At 43.3% G+C, this 16964-nt stretch overlaps 1 protein-coding gene across 4 annotated transcripts in view; it reads left to right on the top strand.

Moving 5' to 3' along the window:
* The window catches only part of UBE2F (ubiquitin conjugating enzyme E2 F (putative)), a 75952-nt gene that overhangs the window by 37990 nt on the left and 20998 nt on the right, over positions 1-16964 (top strand). For 3 of the 4 annotated variants that reach the window (XM_032277759.1, XM_032277758.1, XM_032277757.1), the window contains one exon: positions 11002-11069. The exons of the other annotated variant lie outside the window; for it this stretch is intronic. In XM_032277759.1, coding sequence (XP_032133650.1) covers positions 11002-11069 — 68 coding nt within the window. The remainder of the gene's footprint in view (positions 1-11001; positions 11070-16964) is intronic. 4 annotated transcript variants of the gene reach the window in all.

Below are 16964 nucleotides of genomic sequence, written 5' to 3'. Positions count from 1 at the left end.
ATCCTAGTGGAAGGCAAAGTGGAGCAGCGTATTACATGGTGAGAGAAGGAGCAAAAAAGAGATACAGACTCCTTTACACAACCAGCTCTTGCATGAACTCACAGGGAAAACTCACTAATTACCATGTGGAGGGCACTAAGCCGTTTATGAGGGACCTGCCCCCATCACCTTCACTAGGCCCCACCTCAAACACTGGGCCTCACATCTCAGCATGAGATCTGGAGGGACACACATCCAAACTACATCAATTTTCTTTCTTTCTTTCTTTTTTTTTTTTTGAGACAGAGTCTTGCTCTGTTCCCCAGGCTGGAATGCAGTGACACAATCATGGCTCACTGTAACTCCTGCCTCACTGCAACCTCTGCTTCCTGGATTCAAGTGATTCTCCTGCCTCAGCCTCCTGAGTCGCTGGGATTACAGGCACGTGCCACCATGCCCAGCTAATTTTTGTATTTGTAGTAGAGATGGGGTTTCACCATGTTTGTCAGGCTGGTCTCGAACTCCTGACCTCGTGATCCGCCCGCCTTGGCCTCCCAAAGTGCTGGGATTATAAGCATGAGCCACTGCGCCCAGCCACCAATCAGTTTTCATCTTAATTATCGCATCTTCTAATCCACGAACATGGTTTAATATCTCCATTTTCAGTTTTCTCTTGCTAGTACATAAAAATATAGTTGATTTTTGTATAGTGACCTTGTGTCCTACAATCTTGATAAGCCTGCTTTTTATTCTAGTGGTTGTATTGTAGATTCCGTAGACTTTTCTATGTAAACTATCATGCTGTTTGTGCATAAAGACAACTTTATTTCTCCTTTTCAGTGTATATGTTTCGATTTCATCTTCTTGTCTTATTTTCTTGTCTAAGACTTCAAGTACAATTACAAATAGAAGTAAGAGAGGGACATCCTTGCTTTGTTTCTAATCTTAGGGAATGCCATCAGTCTTTCATCATAAAGTGTATGGTTTGCTGCAGGATTTTTGTTTGTTTTTTTGAGATGAAGTCTTGTTCTATCTCCCAGGCTGAGGGCAGTGGTGCAATCTCCGCTCACTGCATCCTCTGCCTCTCAGGTTCAGGTGATTCTTGTGCCTCAGCTTCCTGAATAGCTGGGACTACAGGTGTCCGCAACCATGCCTGGCTAGGCTTTCACCATGTTGGCCAGGCTGGTATCCAACTCCTGACCTCAGGTGGTCTATCCACCTTGGCCTCCCAAAGTGCTGGGATTACAGGCGTGAGCCAGTGAGCCTGGCCTTGCTGTAGGGTTTTTGCACATGCCCTTTATCAGGTTGAGACATTCTTTTCTACTTCTTGTTTGCCAAGAGTTTTTTGTTTTGTTTTGTTTTGTTTGTTTTTTTGTTTTAAATCATGAATGGATGCTTTTTTTCCCCCCAAACCAAAAATGATCAATGGATGGTTAATTTGCCAAATGCTTTTTCTGCATCTACTGCATCTGCGTTTACTGCATCTATTGAGGTGATAATAATGGTTTTTCTGTTTTGGTCTGTTGATAAGGTAAGTTACATTGACAGATTATTTTTCAAATGTTGAACCAAAGCTGCATTTGTGAGATAAACCTTAATTCATCATGTAATATGTGTTAGTGGCTTAATATATTGCTCAGTTTGATATATTAGTATTTTGTTAAGAATTTTTTTTACAAATTCTTACCTATCTGTGAGGGATATTTATAGTTATTTTTATAATTAGTTGTCTAGTTTTGGTGTCAAGGCAATGCATTCTGGTCTTTGAATGAGAAAGCGTTCTGTTCTCTGAAAGAGCTTGTGTAGAATTAGTATTAATTAGTTAACTAATTCATTATTTTTTAGACAAGGTCTTACTCTCTTGCCCAGGCTGAAGTGCAGTGGCACGATCATGCCTCATTGGAGCCTCAACTTCCTGGGCTCAAACAGTTCTCCTGCCTCAGGCTCCCAGGTAACTGGGACTACAGATGCTCACCATCTGTAGTGGGCAAATGCACCACCATGCCCAGCTAATAACTTTTTTTTTTTTTTTTTTTTTTTGAGACAGAGTTTCTCTCTTGTTACCCAGGCTGGAGTGCAATGGCGTGGTCTTGACTCACCGCAACCTCCGCCTCCTGGGTTCAGGCAATTCTCCTGCCTCAGCCTCCTGAGTAGCTGGGATTACAGGCACGCGCCACCATGCCCAGCTAATTTTTTGTATTTTTAGTAGAGACGGGGTTTCACCATGTTGACCAGGATGGTCTCGATCTCTTGACCTCGTGATCCACCCGCCTCGGCCTCCCAAAGTGCTGGGATTACAGGCATGAGCCACTGCGCCCGGCCCCAGCTAATAATTTTTTGTAGAGACAGGGGTCTTACTATGTTGGCCAGGCTGGTCTTGAATCCTTGGGCTCAAGCAATCCTCCCAAAGCGCTGGGATTACAGGTGTGAGCCACTGTGCCTGGCCTGCTAATTCTTTATTCAACGGTAGAATTCACCAGTGAAGCCACCTATGTCTGGAATTTTGTTTTCTTGTGGTAAGATTGTAAGTATAAATGCAATTTCTAATAGTTATAGGGCTGCCTAGGTTATTCTTGAATGGGCTTCACTAATTTGTGTCCTTCAAGGGATTTGCTTACATCATCTGCATTTTCAAGTTACTGACATAATGTTCTCAGTATCATCTTCTTATCCTTTTAAGTTCCATAGAGTCTGTGTTATATCTCCTTAAATTACCGATATTGTAATTTTTGTCTTCTTTTTTTCTTGATCAGGTTAATGAGAAGATTGTCTATTTTTTTTATCTTTGCAAAGAACCTGCTTTTAGTTTCATTGATTTTGCCACTATTTTTTGAATTTTGCGCATATCTTTGTTATGTCCCTCCTCTTTATTTTCAGTTTAATTTACTCTTTTAAGATGGAAGCTTAGACAAAAGAGTAGTATGTTTCCATTTCTCATTCCAGCCTTTATTTTATAGTTCTCATTCATTTTACTTTTACACGTGTTGTAACCCAGAATATATTATCTGTGCTTTACACAGTCTATTTTAAAAATATATGTCTCCACATTCTTAGCATTTATGATCCTCGTTTTCTTTTGTAAATCCAGGTTTCTCTCTTTTATTTCCTTCTGCCTAAAGAACACCCTTGAAGATTTTTTTGTAGTGCAGATTTGCTTGTGATGAATTATGTCAGTGTTGCCGAAGGTTAAATACTTAAGTTGACAGTTTGACCATTTTAAGGATGTCATTCTACTGCCTTCTGTGTTTTTTCCCTAGAAGAAGTTCGTGGTGATTCTTTGTTTCACTTTATGCGATGTGCATTTTATTCTCTGGCTGCTTTTAAGATTTTCTCCTTATCCCTGTTTTCAGCAGTTTGATTGTAATGTGCTTTGAAGTGTTTTTTTTTCTTTTTATCACACTTGGGGTTTGTTAAGTTTTTGGATCTGTGAGTTACAGTTTTCATCCAATTTAGAAATAATTTGGCCAACATTTCTTTAAATATTTTTTCTGTGATCCTTTTCTGGCACTCTAGTTTATATGTATCATATGTCTCTTAACACACAGGTTACCTCTACATGCAAATTATACCTCCTTTGGGTCGAAAGGGTTTGTTCACTTTTCTTTCTGTGCCTCATTTTGAATAATTTCTTTTCTGCAACGTCTCATTTGTTGTTAAGCACATCCAGCGAATTTTTCATTTCAGATACTATGTTTTGTAGCTGTTGACATTCCATTTGGTACTTTTTCCCTAACTGTCCATTTCTTTCCTCATTATGTTCATGTTTTATTCTAAGTCTCAGCATCTCTGTACAATAGCTGTCATTGTGTCTTTGTCTGAGCCCTGCATCCCAGAGTCCTGCCCACTCCCCAGTGCCCATGTCTGTCCTGCCTCCTGCCTCTGCTGCGCTCACTTCCTCATCTCCACTGCCTGTCTCTGTCTGTCTCTTCTCTTTGGACCAGAGCCTTTAAAGTTTAAAGTTTGCATAGGATGTAATTTCCAGTGTGATGTAAATACTGACATTTAAAAATAAAATTACTATATTACTCTTTGAAATGTTTGCAGTATAGAATCTAAATACCACAGATACACCCACCATCACACTTTTTTTTTTTTTTTTTTTTTTTTAATGTGAATAAGCTCTACTTTTCTGGCTGGAAAACCTTTGCTGTTTTTTCTCCTGGCACTCACATTTTCATTCCACTTGTTCCCTCAAATTGCATCCTAATGTAAACATTTTTATGCTTCTAAGTATTTTGTCATTCTTTCATACTTTTCTGTAACTAGATATACAGGTAGATAGACAGATAGATAGAGCTCACTTTTTTTTTTTTTCTCCGAGGTGGAGTCTTGCTCTGTCACCCAGGCTGGAGTGCAGTGGCACGATCGTGGCCTACTGCAACCTCCACCTCCTGGGTTCAAGTGATTCTCCTGCCTCAGCCTCCCCACAGTAGCTGAGATAACAGGCATGCACCACCACGCCTGGCTAATTTTTGTATTCTCAGTAGAGACTGGGTTTCCATGTTGGCCAGGCTGGTCTCAAACTCCTGACCTCATGATCTGCCCACATTACCCTCTCAAAGTGCTGGGATTACAGATGTGAGCTACTGTGCCCAGCCCAGAGCTCACTATTTGAAAAGTTCATGTAACTATAAGACTCTTAAGTGTTAAACAATTGCTTTTGAATGATTGTTGCAGTTGTTATTTGTACAGGCTCCTGCTTCTGATTTTTCCTCCTTTGTCTTTAGCTGCCTGTCCTCTGCCTCATCTCCCAGCTCCTTGAAGTGGGGGAGCCTCAAGACTTCGTCCTGTCTTTGGACCTGTATAGTTAGTTCCCTGGTGACCTGGCTATCCTGTGACATTAGAGTGCTTTTATACCCTGAATGGCTCCCAAACTGCCCTCTCTGCCCAGCCTCTCCCAGTACTCAAGAATGCTCGGTCAGCTGCCCACTCAACGCCTCCACTTGGATGCCAACTTGAAATCTCAGGCTCATGTGCCTGAGTCAAACTTCACACAGTTGTGCCCTTTGCAGTCCTTTTATCTTCATTTAGCAACTCTGCCTTTTCCATTGCAAGGTCAAAGATCTTTTCTGACTCCTTCTCCCCTGCCCCCATGTCCAATCTGTCAGCAAATTCTGATGTTGCTGCCTTCAAAATCTGTCCACTTCACCTGCTCCCACCCTAATTCTAACCATTAGCGTCTCTTACCTGGATGATTGCAAAAGATACCCACAACTGGGCTCCTGCTCTGTGATCTGTTTATATGCTCCCGTCTCTCCCCTACTCAGATCCCTTTCATGGCCCCATCTCACTCTGAATTAGACCCAACTGCATGGAGGGGCCTGCAGGACCCAACCCTCTCTGCACCTGCTCCCTCTTTGGCCTCAGATCCTCTTACCCCACCTCACTCTCTGACCGCACTGGCTTCTGCAGAGTTCACGAAACACACTAGGCCTCTTACTGTACCCACCTTGTTTCATCCGCTTGGAGTGCCTTTCACCTCATTACCCTCCTCCTTCAAGTCATCATTTTCTCTGACCTCCCTGCTTAAAATTGCAGCCCCTCCAGCTTTCTGCTCCTTCTATTATGTAATCTGTATATTTTCCCTCCCTTCCACTAGAATATATGCTCCATAAGGGCAGAAATGACCTCTTGATGTGTCACCAGGGCCTAGAACTATGTGTGGCACATGGTGGGCACTCATCAACTCTTCATATAATAAATAATGAATTCAAGCAAATTTTATTGACAGTTAAACATAAAGTAACATTTCACCTGCAGTGTATCTCTGAAAATCATGATGGGGTTACTGTTAGCATTTTGTCTGATTAAATTGATGCATTTGTGAATGAGTGTTATTTTAAGCTAGAAAGAAAACTACAATAATGGAAAATAATGGAAGGAAAACAGTTTTCTTCTATTACTTTGTCTTTATAAACACTCAGGACTGCTTGTTCACATAAATAAGTAGACAGGCATGGAAGTTTTTTTTGTTTTGTTTTGTTTTGTTTTTTGTTTTTAATAGCTGTGCTATTTCGTCTTTGGACTTCAAAGTTAAAGGCCAAAGATCACATGAAGTATTTTCTTTCCCTTTTTTTTTTTTTTTTTTGAGACAGGGTCTCACTCTGCTGCCCAGGCTGGAGTGAAGTGGTCCAATCATGGCTCACTGCAGCCTCAAACTCCCAGGCTCAAGTGGTCCTCCCACCGTAGCCTCCCAAGTAGCTGGGACTACAGGCACATACCACACCCAGCTAATTTTTTTTTTTTTTTTTTTTTTTTTTGGTAGAAATAGTGTTTTGCCATGTTGCTGAAGCTGGTCTTGAACTCCTGAGCTCAAGCAGGCCGCCTGCCTTGGCCTCCCAAAGTGCTGAGATTACATGAGCCACCTTGCCTGTCCTCATATAAAGTATTCAATGATTTTTCAACTATTAGAATAGGTTCCTTCTTCCATTTAGTTGAAAGTAGAGAACGGGAAGCCACCTGACTTGGAGAAGCTTAGTCACTCAGTCATTCGTGTTCTTTGCTTCAGTTTCTAAAGTGTCCAGAATCACTTTGCCAATCCCTGTCAGCTGCAGGGACAACAGAATGCTTTTCCACCCCGAGTAGTTACATCTGTCACTTCTCACTTCAGAGCAGCTTTGCAGGCTTTTGCCGGAATTCTGAGGAGGAGTTGAGAAAAACAGCAGTATTGTTAATTTCAACATACTAATATGTATACCGCCGGCCAAGGCAGGCAGCTTGCAAAATATGTAAAAATCTTACTACATTCTTTCTATTTTCACCCAAAGCTTGGAGCTGCAGATTCAGCAATTCGGTTTATCAAAGTTGTCTGCCATATACATTAATTGTCAAATTGAGTCAGCCAAATCAGACTCTTTCTCTCAGGCAGAGTCTTACTTCACTTTCATTCTAACAATGTGCCTCTGACAGCCATCTCACTCTGAGCTCCCGCTCCTAGTTAGATAGGTGAGGCATGGAGCTGGTACCCTGGGTGGAGGAAGGCACCATGACTGCTGTGTCTTGGCATCCTCTTTGCTTGCCTCTCACAGGGTTGATGCCTGCCTTTACAGTGGTCTAGGGATTGAATGTACTAAATGACGTTTCATCATCCCTGCCATCACACGCCCCAGTTTCTGAACCCAAGACACTCCAGCGTGAACAAGGACATACTATTTATAACACCATGATTTGCCCTTTACAGAAATGGGTATAGGCCAGGTGCGGTGGCTCAGGCCTGTAATCCCAGCACTTTGGGAGGCCAAGATGGGCAGATGACTTGTGGTCAGGAGTTTGAGCCCAGCCTGGGCAGCATGGTGAGACCCAATCTCTATAAAAAATTAGCTGGATGTGGTGGTGCACGCCTGTAGTCCCAGCTACTTGGGTGGTTGAGGTGGGAGGATCACCTGAGCCCCAGAGTTCAAGACGGAAGTGAGCTGTGATTGTGCCACTGCACTCAACCCTGAGCAATGGAGTAAACTCTGTCTCAAAAATAAATAAATAATTAAAAAAAGAAGAGAAAGAAATGGATATAGATAGCGAAAAGCGAATGGATAGAGATGCAGTGGTTGGGGAAATAGCAAATATAGGGAAAAGCACAACCCTACCATAATGTGTTGCTTTGAGGTGGCTTTACTGCTATCAGTGCATCACGAGTACTTTTGTCCCCTGGGAATGTCTACTCCTCCAGGCATTTCATTCTAGTACAAGGGGAGATGGGAAGGAGGACTTTTTTTTTACAGGGGGAAAGAAGGTTGTGAAAGAGAGGTGGGATAGGAAGCTGACATGACTCCTTGGCCTTGAGGGCATTGTCCGCAGATTTGTTCCCGGATAGAACATGTGTGGATGTTGGCCATCTAAAAATGGATTCTGTCACAATGATTTGTGCTGACATACCCCTTCAAAAGGTTTGTTTTCCCAGGGCTCCCGGTAACCTTGAAGACTCAGGAGTATGGCTCTTCAAAGGTAGTGGGGAGTGGGCTCTAAAGCACAAGGGAAGAGGAGAGTAATTCCTCTAATTGTAACAGTGGGGCAGGGGGCGAGGCAGCTGATTGAGAGCTGAGTGCCAGGAACTTTCCCTGGTTGCATTTCATTATTGTATTTTGAAACCTAGTTGTCTGAGGAGTATAATGTTTTCAGCCCCAGCAGCCATGGACGATAGTAACACAGAATTGGCCTGTCCTAGACTTGTATATTGTGCTCTGGGCCACAGTGCACGCTGCAGTTACAGACATACTCAATGAGCCCTCTACCTGCCAGCGCTGGAAGTGAGCAGTCCTTCCCTGAACTGTCTCCACCTTGGGCCAGCCAGTCCCAGAGCCAGGTGCAGAAGGTGAATCAGAACTCTTAAGCTGGGGTCATCGTGTAGGAAACCCTTGTAAATAAGAGATGCTCTTGGGTTTCATCTCAGTCCAGTTTGCCCCCAAGCTGCTTTTTAAGTTGGACTGTGGAATTTCTGGGCAAATTCAATAATAAATAAGCAGACTTGGATCAGATCTAAAAGCTGTGCAACTTCAAAGAGGGGAAAAATACTGATGCAGGAGCAGATCATTTTCCTGAGAGAGATATGTTTCATGAAAGAGAAAAACAGAACAGTCTGTTCTCACTTTTTAATGAGTTAAGATATAATCCTTATAATTATTAAATAAGAACTTGACTGGAGAAGAGGGAATAAGGTAAAGTGAGAATCATGTTAGACCAAATAACGTCTTTGAAAGTGGTAGGCAATAGAGTTGAAACTCTGTAATCGATGAGATAGAAAGCCAACTAGAGAAAAAATATAGCATGGCAGGATGGAATGGCGAGAGCACAGCCATGTCCAAGGTGTCTCGCATGGGTAGTAATCATTCTTAAGGAAAAGAACAGCGCAGGTGCAGCAGCATCACCCAAAAGCTGTGGTAACAGTTCACAGAACGGACTTCATGCTTTGTAATGTTACGCCTAACGTTGGATTTCTGTGCTGTGCCACAGTGGTCAATATCAGAGTACGTATAAAAGACCAACATCCACACATGCTTTGGCAATCAAGGATATTATACTCTGAGTATTTTATACCTAAGATGCCACTTATTTGAAAAGTTCTCATTTCTGGAGTTAAAAACTTCCCCAAACAAGTATCCTTGCCAAAGATTTCATACTGTCAGTCACAAGTTCAGGTGTATTTATAAAAATTAGAAATATCCATCTCAAATAAGTGGAGGAAGGCTAGAATAATAAATGCCATTGGGATGAGTAAGCAACCAGCTATGAAAAAAAATACGACCTTAGTCTGAAATCAGTTGATGAATGAATGAGCTGATTAAATGTAATCTATGAAACCATTAAATTTCTAGAAGAAAATATAGGAGGGTATTTATGAAATTTTGGTTGGGAAAGGCCTTCTTTTTTTTTTTGAGACAGGGTCTCTGTTGCCCAGGCTGGAGTGCAGTGGCACGATCTCGGCTCACTGCAACTTCTGCCTCACGGGTTCAAGTGATTCTCCTGCCTCAGCCTCTCAAGTAGCTGGGACTACAGATGTGTGCCACCGCACCCAGCTAAGTTTTGTATTTGTAATACAGACGGGGTTTCATCATGTTGGCCAGGATGGTCTCGATTTCTTGACCTCATGATCCATCCACTTTGGCCTTCCAAACTGCTGGGATTACAGGCCTTTTTTAAGCATGATACCAAAGACAGAAACCTTACAGAAAGATTAGCATCTTAAAAAGGGAAAACTAGTGTTCAGAAACCACAAAATCAAAATGCAAATGGCAGCCTAAGAAAAATATCTCATAACATAAAAAAGCAAAGGCTAATTTTCTTAAGAGACTTTATATTGGTATTTAAAAGGTGAATATCAGTAATAAATGGAGAGTTTCAGAACGTTGATCATTCAGTTCTTAACAGCAAAAACATAAATGACCAATAATAATATAAATTTTAGCCTCACTGGTATTCAACAGAGAATGTAAAATAAAAGAGAACTAGTATTTCTCTTCTATCAAATTGGCAAAGAAAAAAATGTTAGGGTCCAGGTAATGCCAGTTTTAACTGCTGGAAGACATAAATGTTGATCCAGTCTCAACTCTTAAGGAATGGATTTTATTTTAAATGATGACTTGTTGAGGCTAACAACTTGCTGTCATGCATTCATTTCATATAAAAAACATTGAGAAAAGTGACAAGATTTAATATTGCTGGTTTGTTCATGATGATAAATATTTTAGGGGAAGTTGATTTTTCATTTTAAAATGGTGCTAATTCTGTCAAATTTGAAAATTGAGAATAATTTAATTCCTAGGTGGCTTTTCCAAGCTTATTCATGCTGGAGTGCCCTCTGCTGGCACCAGCAGCCATTTACTGACCCCAGACTCGGTACCATCTGAAGAGAGACACTGCCCTGTGGGATCTACAGGGTGTGAGGGAGACAGAGCAAAGAGGGAGTGGGGGGCACACAGCATGTGAATGGCTCAGACCCTGGGCATCCTCCTTGGTGCCCACCAGCCCACATTTCCAGAGGGCCTGCTCTGTTGTGAAGGCTGCGCCAAGCGCTCACTAAGGCAATGATTCTCTCAGGTTCACTGCCATGTCCCCAAAGCTGAGAACCATGCCCAACAGAGGGTGGGTGCTCAGTAAGTGTTTGTTGGTGACTGTTAGTCATGTGTCCTCCAATTGACATTCTCTTGGGAAGACCAGCAGTAAGCAGATAAAGAAGTCACTTAAGGCATGAGATGTGTTCAGAGGGTTGTGCATTCCAGGAAAATGGTAGGATGCGAAGAGACCAGTCAGATGGCCCCGAAGTATGTCCCCTCCCTTCCCTGAGGGTGTGCTCAGCGCCCGGAGGAGACAGATAGCAGGTGGGTGGCAGCATGTAGCCCATTTCTATTCAGGCAAGAGCAGGACTCCCTCCTGTGTGTGTGCATTTGGTGATGGAACCAAGGAGCTCTACAGGCCTGTTTTTAAACTCCTGATTCTCTGTATTTGCCATATCCTAACAGAGTGTTTGCTTTTTGTTTCCTTTTTTTTAATTTAAAGGATTTTTTTGTTTTGTTTTGTGTTTTTTGATAGATGAGGGTTACTACCAGGGTGGAAAATTTCAGTTTGAAACTGAAGTTCCCGATGCGTACAACATGGTGGTGAGTAGCCTGCGTTGAGCCTGTTGTTCTACTTCTTGGGCGGGGCTGCCTGTGGCTGTGGCCCTAGCACTGGCACGGGGCCCTAGCACTCCCCTCTGCGTGTGTCCATGTGTGACTGAGAACTCACTTCAGTATTTTTGGGATGAATGTCACTCATCAGCAGTGTTTAGAGTGTCAGCAGAGAATTCATTTATTCAACAAAAACGTATGAATACTATGTACCAGGCAGCCTGCCTGTGTATTTTCTGTAATTCTTGTCTGCTAAAGTCTGACACTGAAGAAAAAAAGCATTTAATAAAATGACTGTAGTTTTGCTTATGATATAACACCAAAATTCCAGAAGTCTATCAAATGTGTATTTTAGAATTTCAGAGAATAATGACTTGTAATTTTAAGCTATAAGTAATTTATACCTATAGTTTCATGTTAATCCCTCAGAGACCCTTTCAGGTAATAATTATACCAAATACCATTACATTATGTCTTTGCTTTGGGGGAACTTACAGACCAAGGAGAGATAAAGTGTAGAAAGTTGATGAAGTGATAAAAATGGTAAGTAGAAGACAGTAGAGATACTAAAGTAGTTTTCCAGAATTCAGAGAAGGGAAAGCAGTGATCACTTTGGAAAGTGGTCAGGACTAGTTAAGCTTTTTGGGGGAAATTGATTTGGAGTCACCGTGTCGTGGCCCAGAACCAGGGGATGGTGTTGTAGGTGACATGGAAATGTGGTGAAATGTGGTGACAGTTGTGGACCTGAAAACTTACACACTGCAGAAGGCAGATGGACCAGGTCAACTGGAATGGACAACTGGAGTTGGAGAAGAACGGGGGAGAAAATGAGAAAACTCAGATTTGGGGGTTTGGTTGGGCATTTTCGATTTGACAGTGACAACTGGAGATTCTGAATAATTCCATAGCCCTGAGTTGGGGCATTAGAGAGGGCGTGGCTGCACCTCAGGGATGGGTATGATGTGTCTCAGCCCAAACTGCCAGGAGTTGGCGTGGGCAGCTCAGCGTGCTTGTCTTAATGGCGTGCACTGTGGGTGTGTATTCCTCCTCACATGTTCTAACCAACCATCTTGGTCCATCAAGTAGGAAAGCACAAGTTGATGGTGCTGCCATAGAAAAGAAAGCCTCATTCCCATCATGAGGATGTGGGCCTTGGGAATACTGTGCCTGTTACTTCGCTTGTAGGAAATGTGTTCCCACTGCCTGACGAGTAAAGTTGCTCCTGACCCCAGCCACCTGGGCTCACTTCAGTGGCTGTAGCACTTTTTTTCGAAGCCAAACCTTAATCTATGGAAATGGACTTTTTACTGGACTACTCCATTTAGAGTTCTTTGTGAAATGTAATTTATGGGGATGGGGAAGAGTTGGCAGTCCAAGAAATTTTTTAATATGTAGACAAAAACAGGAAAATACACATTTCCAGCCTTTGTCCATCCACCACCTGCTGAGATTTTTCATCCTTCCCAAACCACACTGAGAAACCTGGTGACGGAGCGCTGCACACTGTCCGATGCGAGGTGGTTTCAGAGGCATGGTTTCAGTGCAGATGTTTAGAATTTGGACTCAGGTGGTTTCTGGAAACAACCAGGCATACAGTATTTAAAATTCTGTATTTAGATTTGCTGCTAAATACTTTTTAGATAGACCATCTCTGATAATGTTAAAATTAAAGGGTGATGAGTTTATGACACACCATTCTGGATGTCATAGCAGGGATTTAAGTGTCAGTTGATAAACTTTCCAGACAAGTCATGAGGCATCAGAGAACCATTGTTTCAGGTGTATCTGGCATCATCTAGTAGCAGAGTTTCTTGTTTTCATTATAGGAAGAAAGCAAAACAAGAAAAAATACCAAGGAAGGAACAGGCATGATTGACAGCCTCTGTGTGCCAGGTTACTTTATTCATTCACGTTACTTTATTCTTCTCTTCTGGTATTTCAGTGAGTGATTTTTTTTTTTTTTTAATTGAGATGGAGTCTTGCTCTTTCGCCCAGGCTGGAGTGCAGTGGCACGATCTCAGCTCACCGCAACCTCTACGTCCCGGGTTCAAGCCTCATCTTCCTGTCATTGGGTGATCTTAACATTCGTATCTTTATACATTAGAAAGTTAGGGTTCTGAAAGCTAAAGTTAACAACATTAGCTTTCCAATGTAGATGGCTGAATTGTTGAGGTCACTTCATGTCCAGGGCTGCCCAGCTTTTAAACATGTGCTCTTCTTGCCACACCAAGTGGTGAGAAAATGATTGTCAGACTGTCCTTTCCCACCTGTGACTTCAAGAAATAGGAAGGAAAATGGAATAAAGAATGACTCGAAAGCCACTGAGTCTTGAAGACTTGTTTCCCTTATTAGTTGGAGACTGGCACAGAGGTTGAGATAGAGGGTAAGGCTTAAATTTTCCCAGGGATTTTCCTGTTCTTCTCTCATACCTGCTATTCCTCAGCCCCCTCCCCACTACCAGTCCCCATGGGAAAATAAACACATCATCCCACTGCAGCTTTTCTGAAGTTCTGTGTGCTGTGTTTGACCTTTAGCTCTCTTACGATGATGATCTTACATTTTTCTATTTCCACTGCTGTCTGTTTTGGAAGTTTCATAAGCGATGGACTGGTCAGATTTCATCAGGAATAAAATCTCCTCTTCTCAAGCCCAGAAATACTGAGAGCAGCTGGTGGCTCTGTATGAACCGTGTTCCCACCCTGCTTCTGTAGGGTCCTTTCCTCTCATCTCCTCAGCCTTTCCTTCTTATCTGCCTCCTCCGACATTTTTTTGGAGACAAGAGTTTTGCCCAGGCTGGAGTCAATGGTGCGATCTCGGTTCACCATAACCTTCGCCTCCCGGTTTCAAGCAATTCTCCTGCCTCAGCCTCCTGAGTATCTGGGATTACAGGCATGCACCAACATGCCTGTCTAATTTTGTATTTTTAGTAGAGGCAGGGATTCTCCATGTTGTAACCCCTCCATGTTACAGGCTGGTCTCGAACTCCCCGACCTCAGGTGATCCGCCCGCCTCAGCTCAAAGTGCTGGGATTACAGGCGGAGCCACTGCACCCAACTTTTTTTTTTTTTTTGAAATGGTGTGTCACTCTTGTCACCCAGGCTGGAGTGAAGTGGCACAATCTCAGCTCACCACAACGTCTACCTCTTGGATTCAAGCAATTCTCCTGCCTCAGCCTCTTGAGTAGCTGCGATTACAGGTGTCCACCACCACACCCAGCTAATTTTTATATTTGTGGTAGAGACCGTGTTTCACCATGTTGGCCAGGCTTGTCTTGAACTCCTGACCTCAGCTGATCTGCCCGCGTTGGCCTCCCAAAGTGCTGGGATTATAGGTGTGAGCCACTGCACCCGGCCTTCTGTCCCCTTCTCGTGTTTTCTTCCTGTCTGCCTCTCATTCAGGCAAGTGTGGGGCAACTTCCTTAGGGGCCAGCTTATGTCACTGGTGTCCCATCAGGGAGTCTCCGGGGGACCATTAGGGTGTGGTAACTTGGTTGAACATAAAAGTAGTTGCAGCCGGGCGCGGTGGCTCACGCCTGTAATCCTAGCACTTTGGGAGGCTGAGGTGGGTGGATCACCTGAGGTCAGGAGTTTAAGACCAGCCTGGCCATCATGGTGAAACTCCATCTTACAAAAAAAAAAAAAAAAAAAAAAAAAAAGAGTAGTTGCATTTGCCATGTTTATAATTTTTTTTTTTTTGAGACGGAGTTTCGCTCTTGTTACCCAGGCTGGAGTGCAATGGCGCGATCTTGGCTCACCGCAACCTCCGCCTCCTGGGTTCAGGCAATTCTCCTGCCTCAGCCTCCTGAGTAGCTGGGGTTACAGGCACACGCCACCATGCCCAGCTAATTTTTTGTAGTTTTAGTAGAGACGGGGTTTCACTATGTTGACCAGGATGGTCTCGATCTCTTGACCTCGTGATCCTCCCGCCTCAGCCTCCCAAAGTGCTGGGATTACAGGCTGAGCCACCGCGCCCGGCCTGAATCATTTCTTACAGACTCTCTGGAGCATCTCTTTCCCACTGGGCTGTGAGCCATGAGGGAGTACCAGCTGTCTTGCCCAGACTTTTTCCAATGTGTAGCCTGTGCCTCCCACACTAGGCAAGAAATACAGACTGTCCAGTGGTTGCCCCCTCTCTGCCCCCCATGAACTTAACAGTGTAAAAAAGAGATGAAATAATTCAACCAATGTAGGAAGATCACATAGGCACAGGCATTCAGGATAGTGTGAGGGCTTACTCTGAGGGCGCCATGTGGGTCGGTGAGAGCGGATACAGCAGTGGCCAGTGCGGAGCCTAGGGGTGGGCTGGGGCTTCTCAGGGTGCATCTGCTTCACCGCCATGACTGACTTTACACAATTTCTGTACTTCATAAGGACTTATCTCCTAAGAGTTATAGTTCCTGCAGTGAAGGTCTGTTATGAAGACTATGAATCTGGAAAACTTTTAGTAAAGTTGATCATTATTTTAGAATAAACTTTCAAAAGAAAAATGTCTATTTGGAATCCCCCACCCCATATCCCAACAGCTAAAATTCAGATTTTCTGTGTGTTTTTGTCCCTTTGTCTCTGAAATTTAACTCCTAGCCTGAAGCCTGCTTTGTAATTTGCCAGTTTAGAAACTGGCCAAACTGATGTGGTAACATTTAGTGAGATACTACATTGTGCCAGGCTCCACGTCAGACACTGGAGGGCCAAGGATGGGAACTTGTGACCTTTTAAGAATTCCAGACTCTGGGGAGACAGACACTGACATGGTAGTGTGGAGCCTGGGTGATGACGTGGGCAATAGCTCTTCCTCAGGCTGGTAGGTCCGCCCAGAGGAAGAGCATGTGGCATGGCCTGGGGGTGCCTTGGAGGAAGAGGGAGCCTTAGCCCAGACCCCACCTGGCCTGTGGTGTCACACAGCCCTCAGGCATGTTGGTCAGGAGCTGGTTGGAGGAAGCTGTGTGCTGCAGCAGGAGATAGGACTGGAGCTCTTTGTTCTTGGCTCTGGTCTCCTCCCAGAAGTGAAGATGCCGCGTCTCCTCACATGTTGTTGGCCAAATCACATTACCTGGTGATGGCCAGCCTGGAAGGACTAAGGAAGGGCTGTTCTGCCCTGGGCCCTGGAGGAGGAGAGCCAGAGACACTTAGCAGTGATGACCACCACAGGTGACACCTGAACTCCCACTCACCCTTCTTCTTCGTATAAAATTATTAGACTTTGTAGGAAATTGCGACAACACGGCCATGCAAAAATAGAATATTAATCACCCATAATCTCTCCACCCAGAGATGATAACCATGACTCTCTAATGTCTTTTGCAGACAGTATAAATCCCACATACCAATGGGGTAATACTATGCATAGCCTGGTAACTCGGGGCTTTCCCATTATAATATGATAGATATAATGTATTCATGTCAGTCAATGCATGATTGCATCATCATTAATAAGAGCACTTCTTTGTATGATGTATCGTTTTAAACCAGTCCTTTATCATTGGTCACTGGTTGACCAACCTTTTGTAGTGTAAAGCAGACTTTCCGTAAAGGGCTAAGTAATAATTATTTTAGGCTCTGTGGACCACATATGGTTTCTGTCCTATAGTCTTTTTTTATTTTTTTAAACCTTTGAAAATGTAAAAACCAGTCTTTGACCATTTGAAAACAGTCCCAGCCTGGGTTTGGTCTGTAGGCTATGGTCTGCTGCCCCAGAACAAACAGGGCTGTGAGGTGAGTCCGGGACATGCATCTTAGGTGTTTCTGCCTCTTTCCTCTGGATCAATTCCTAGACATGGCATTATGGGTATTGAGTAACTGATGCTCCATTTTAAGGTTCTTGATAATCCTATTAAATTACCTTCCAGAAAGGAATGCCAGTTGGCATCCTTACCATCAGTGTTTGAAA

The sequence above is a fragment of the Sapajus apella genome, unplaced genomic scaffold (assembly GCF_009761245.1).
Source record: "Sapajus apella isolate SASKATOON/1434 unplaced genomic scaffold, GSC_monkey_1.0 scaffold10, whole genome shotgun sequence".
NCBI lineage: Eukaryota > Metazoa > Chordata > Mammalia > Primates > Cebidae > Sapajus > Sapajus apella.
Note: the sequence above shows the minus strand (reverse complement) of the source record. Positions and strands in the feature narration are given on the sequence as shown.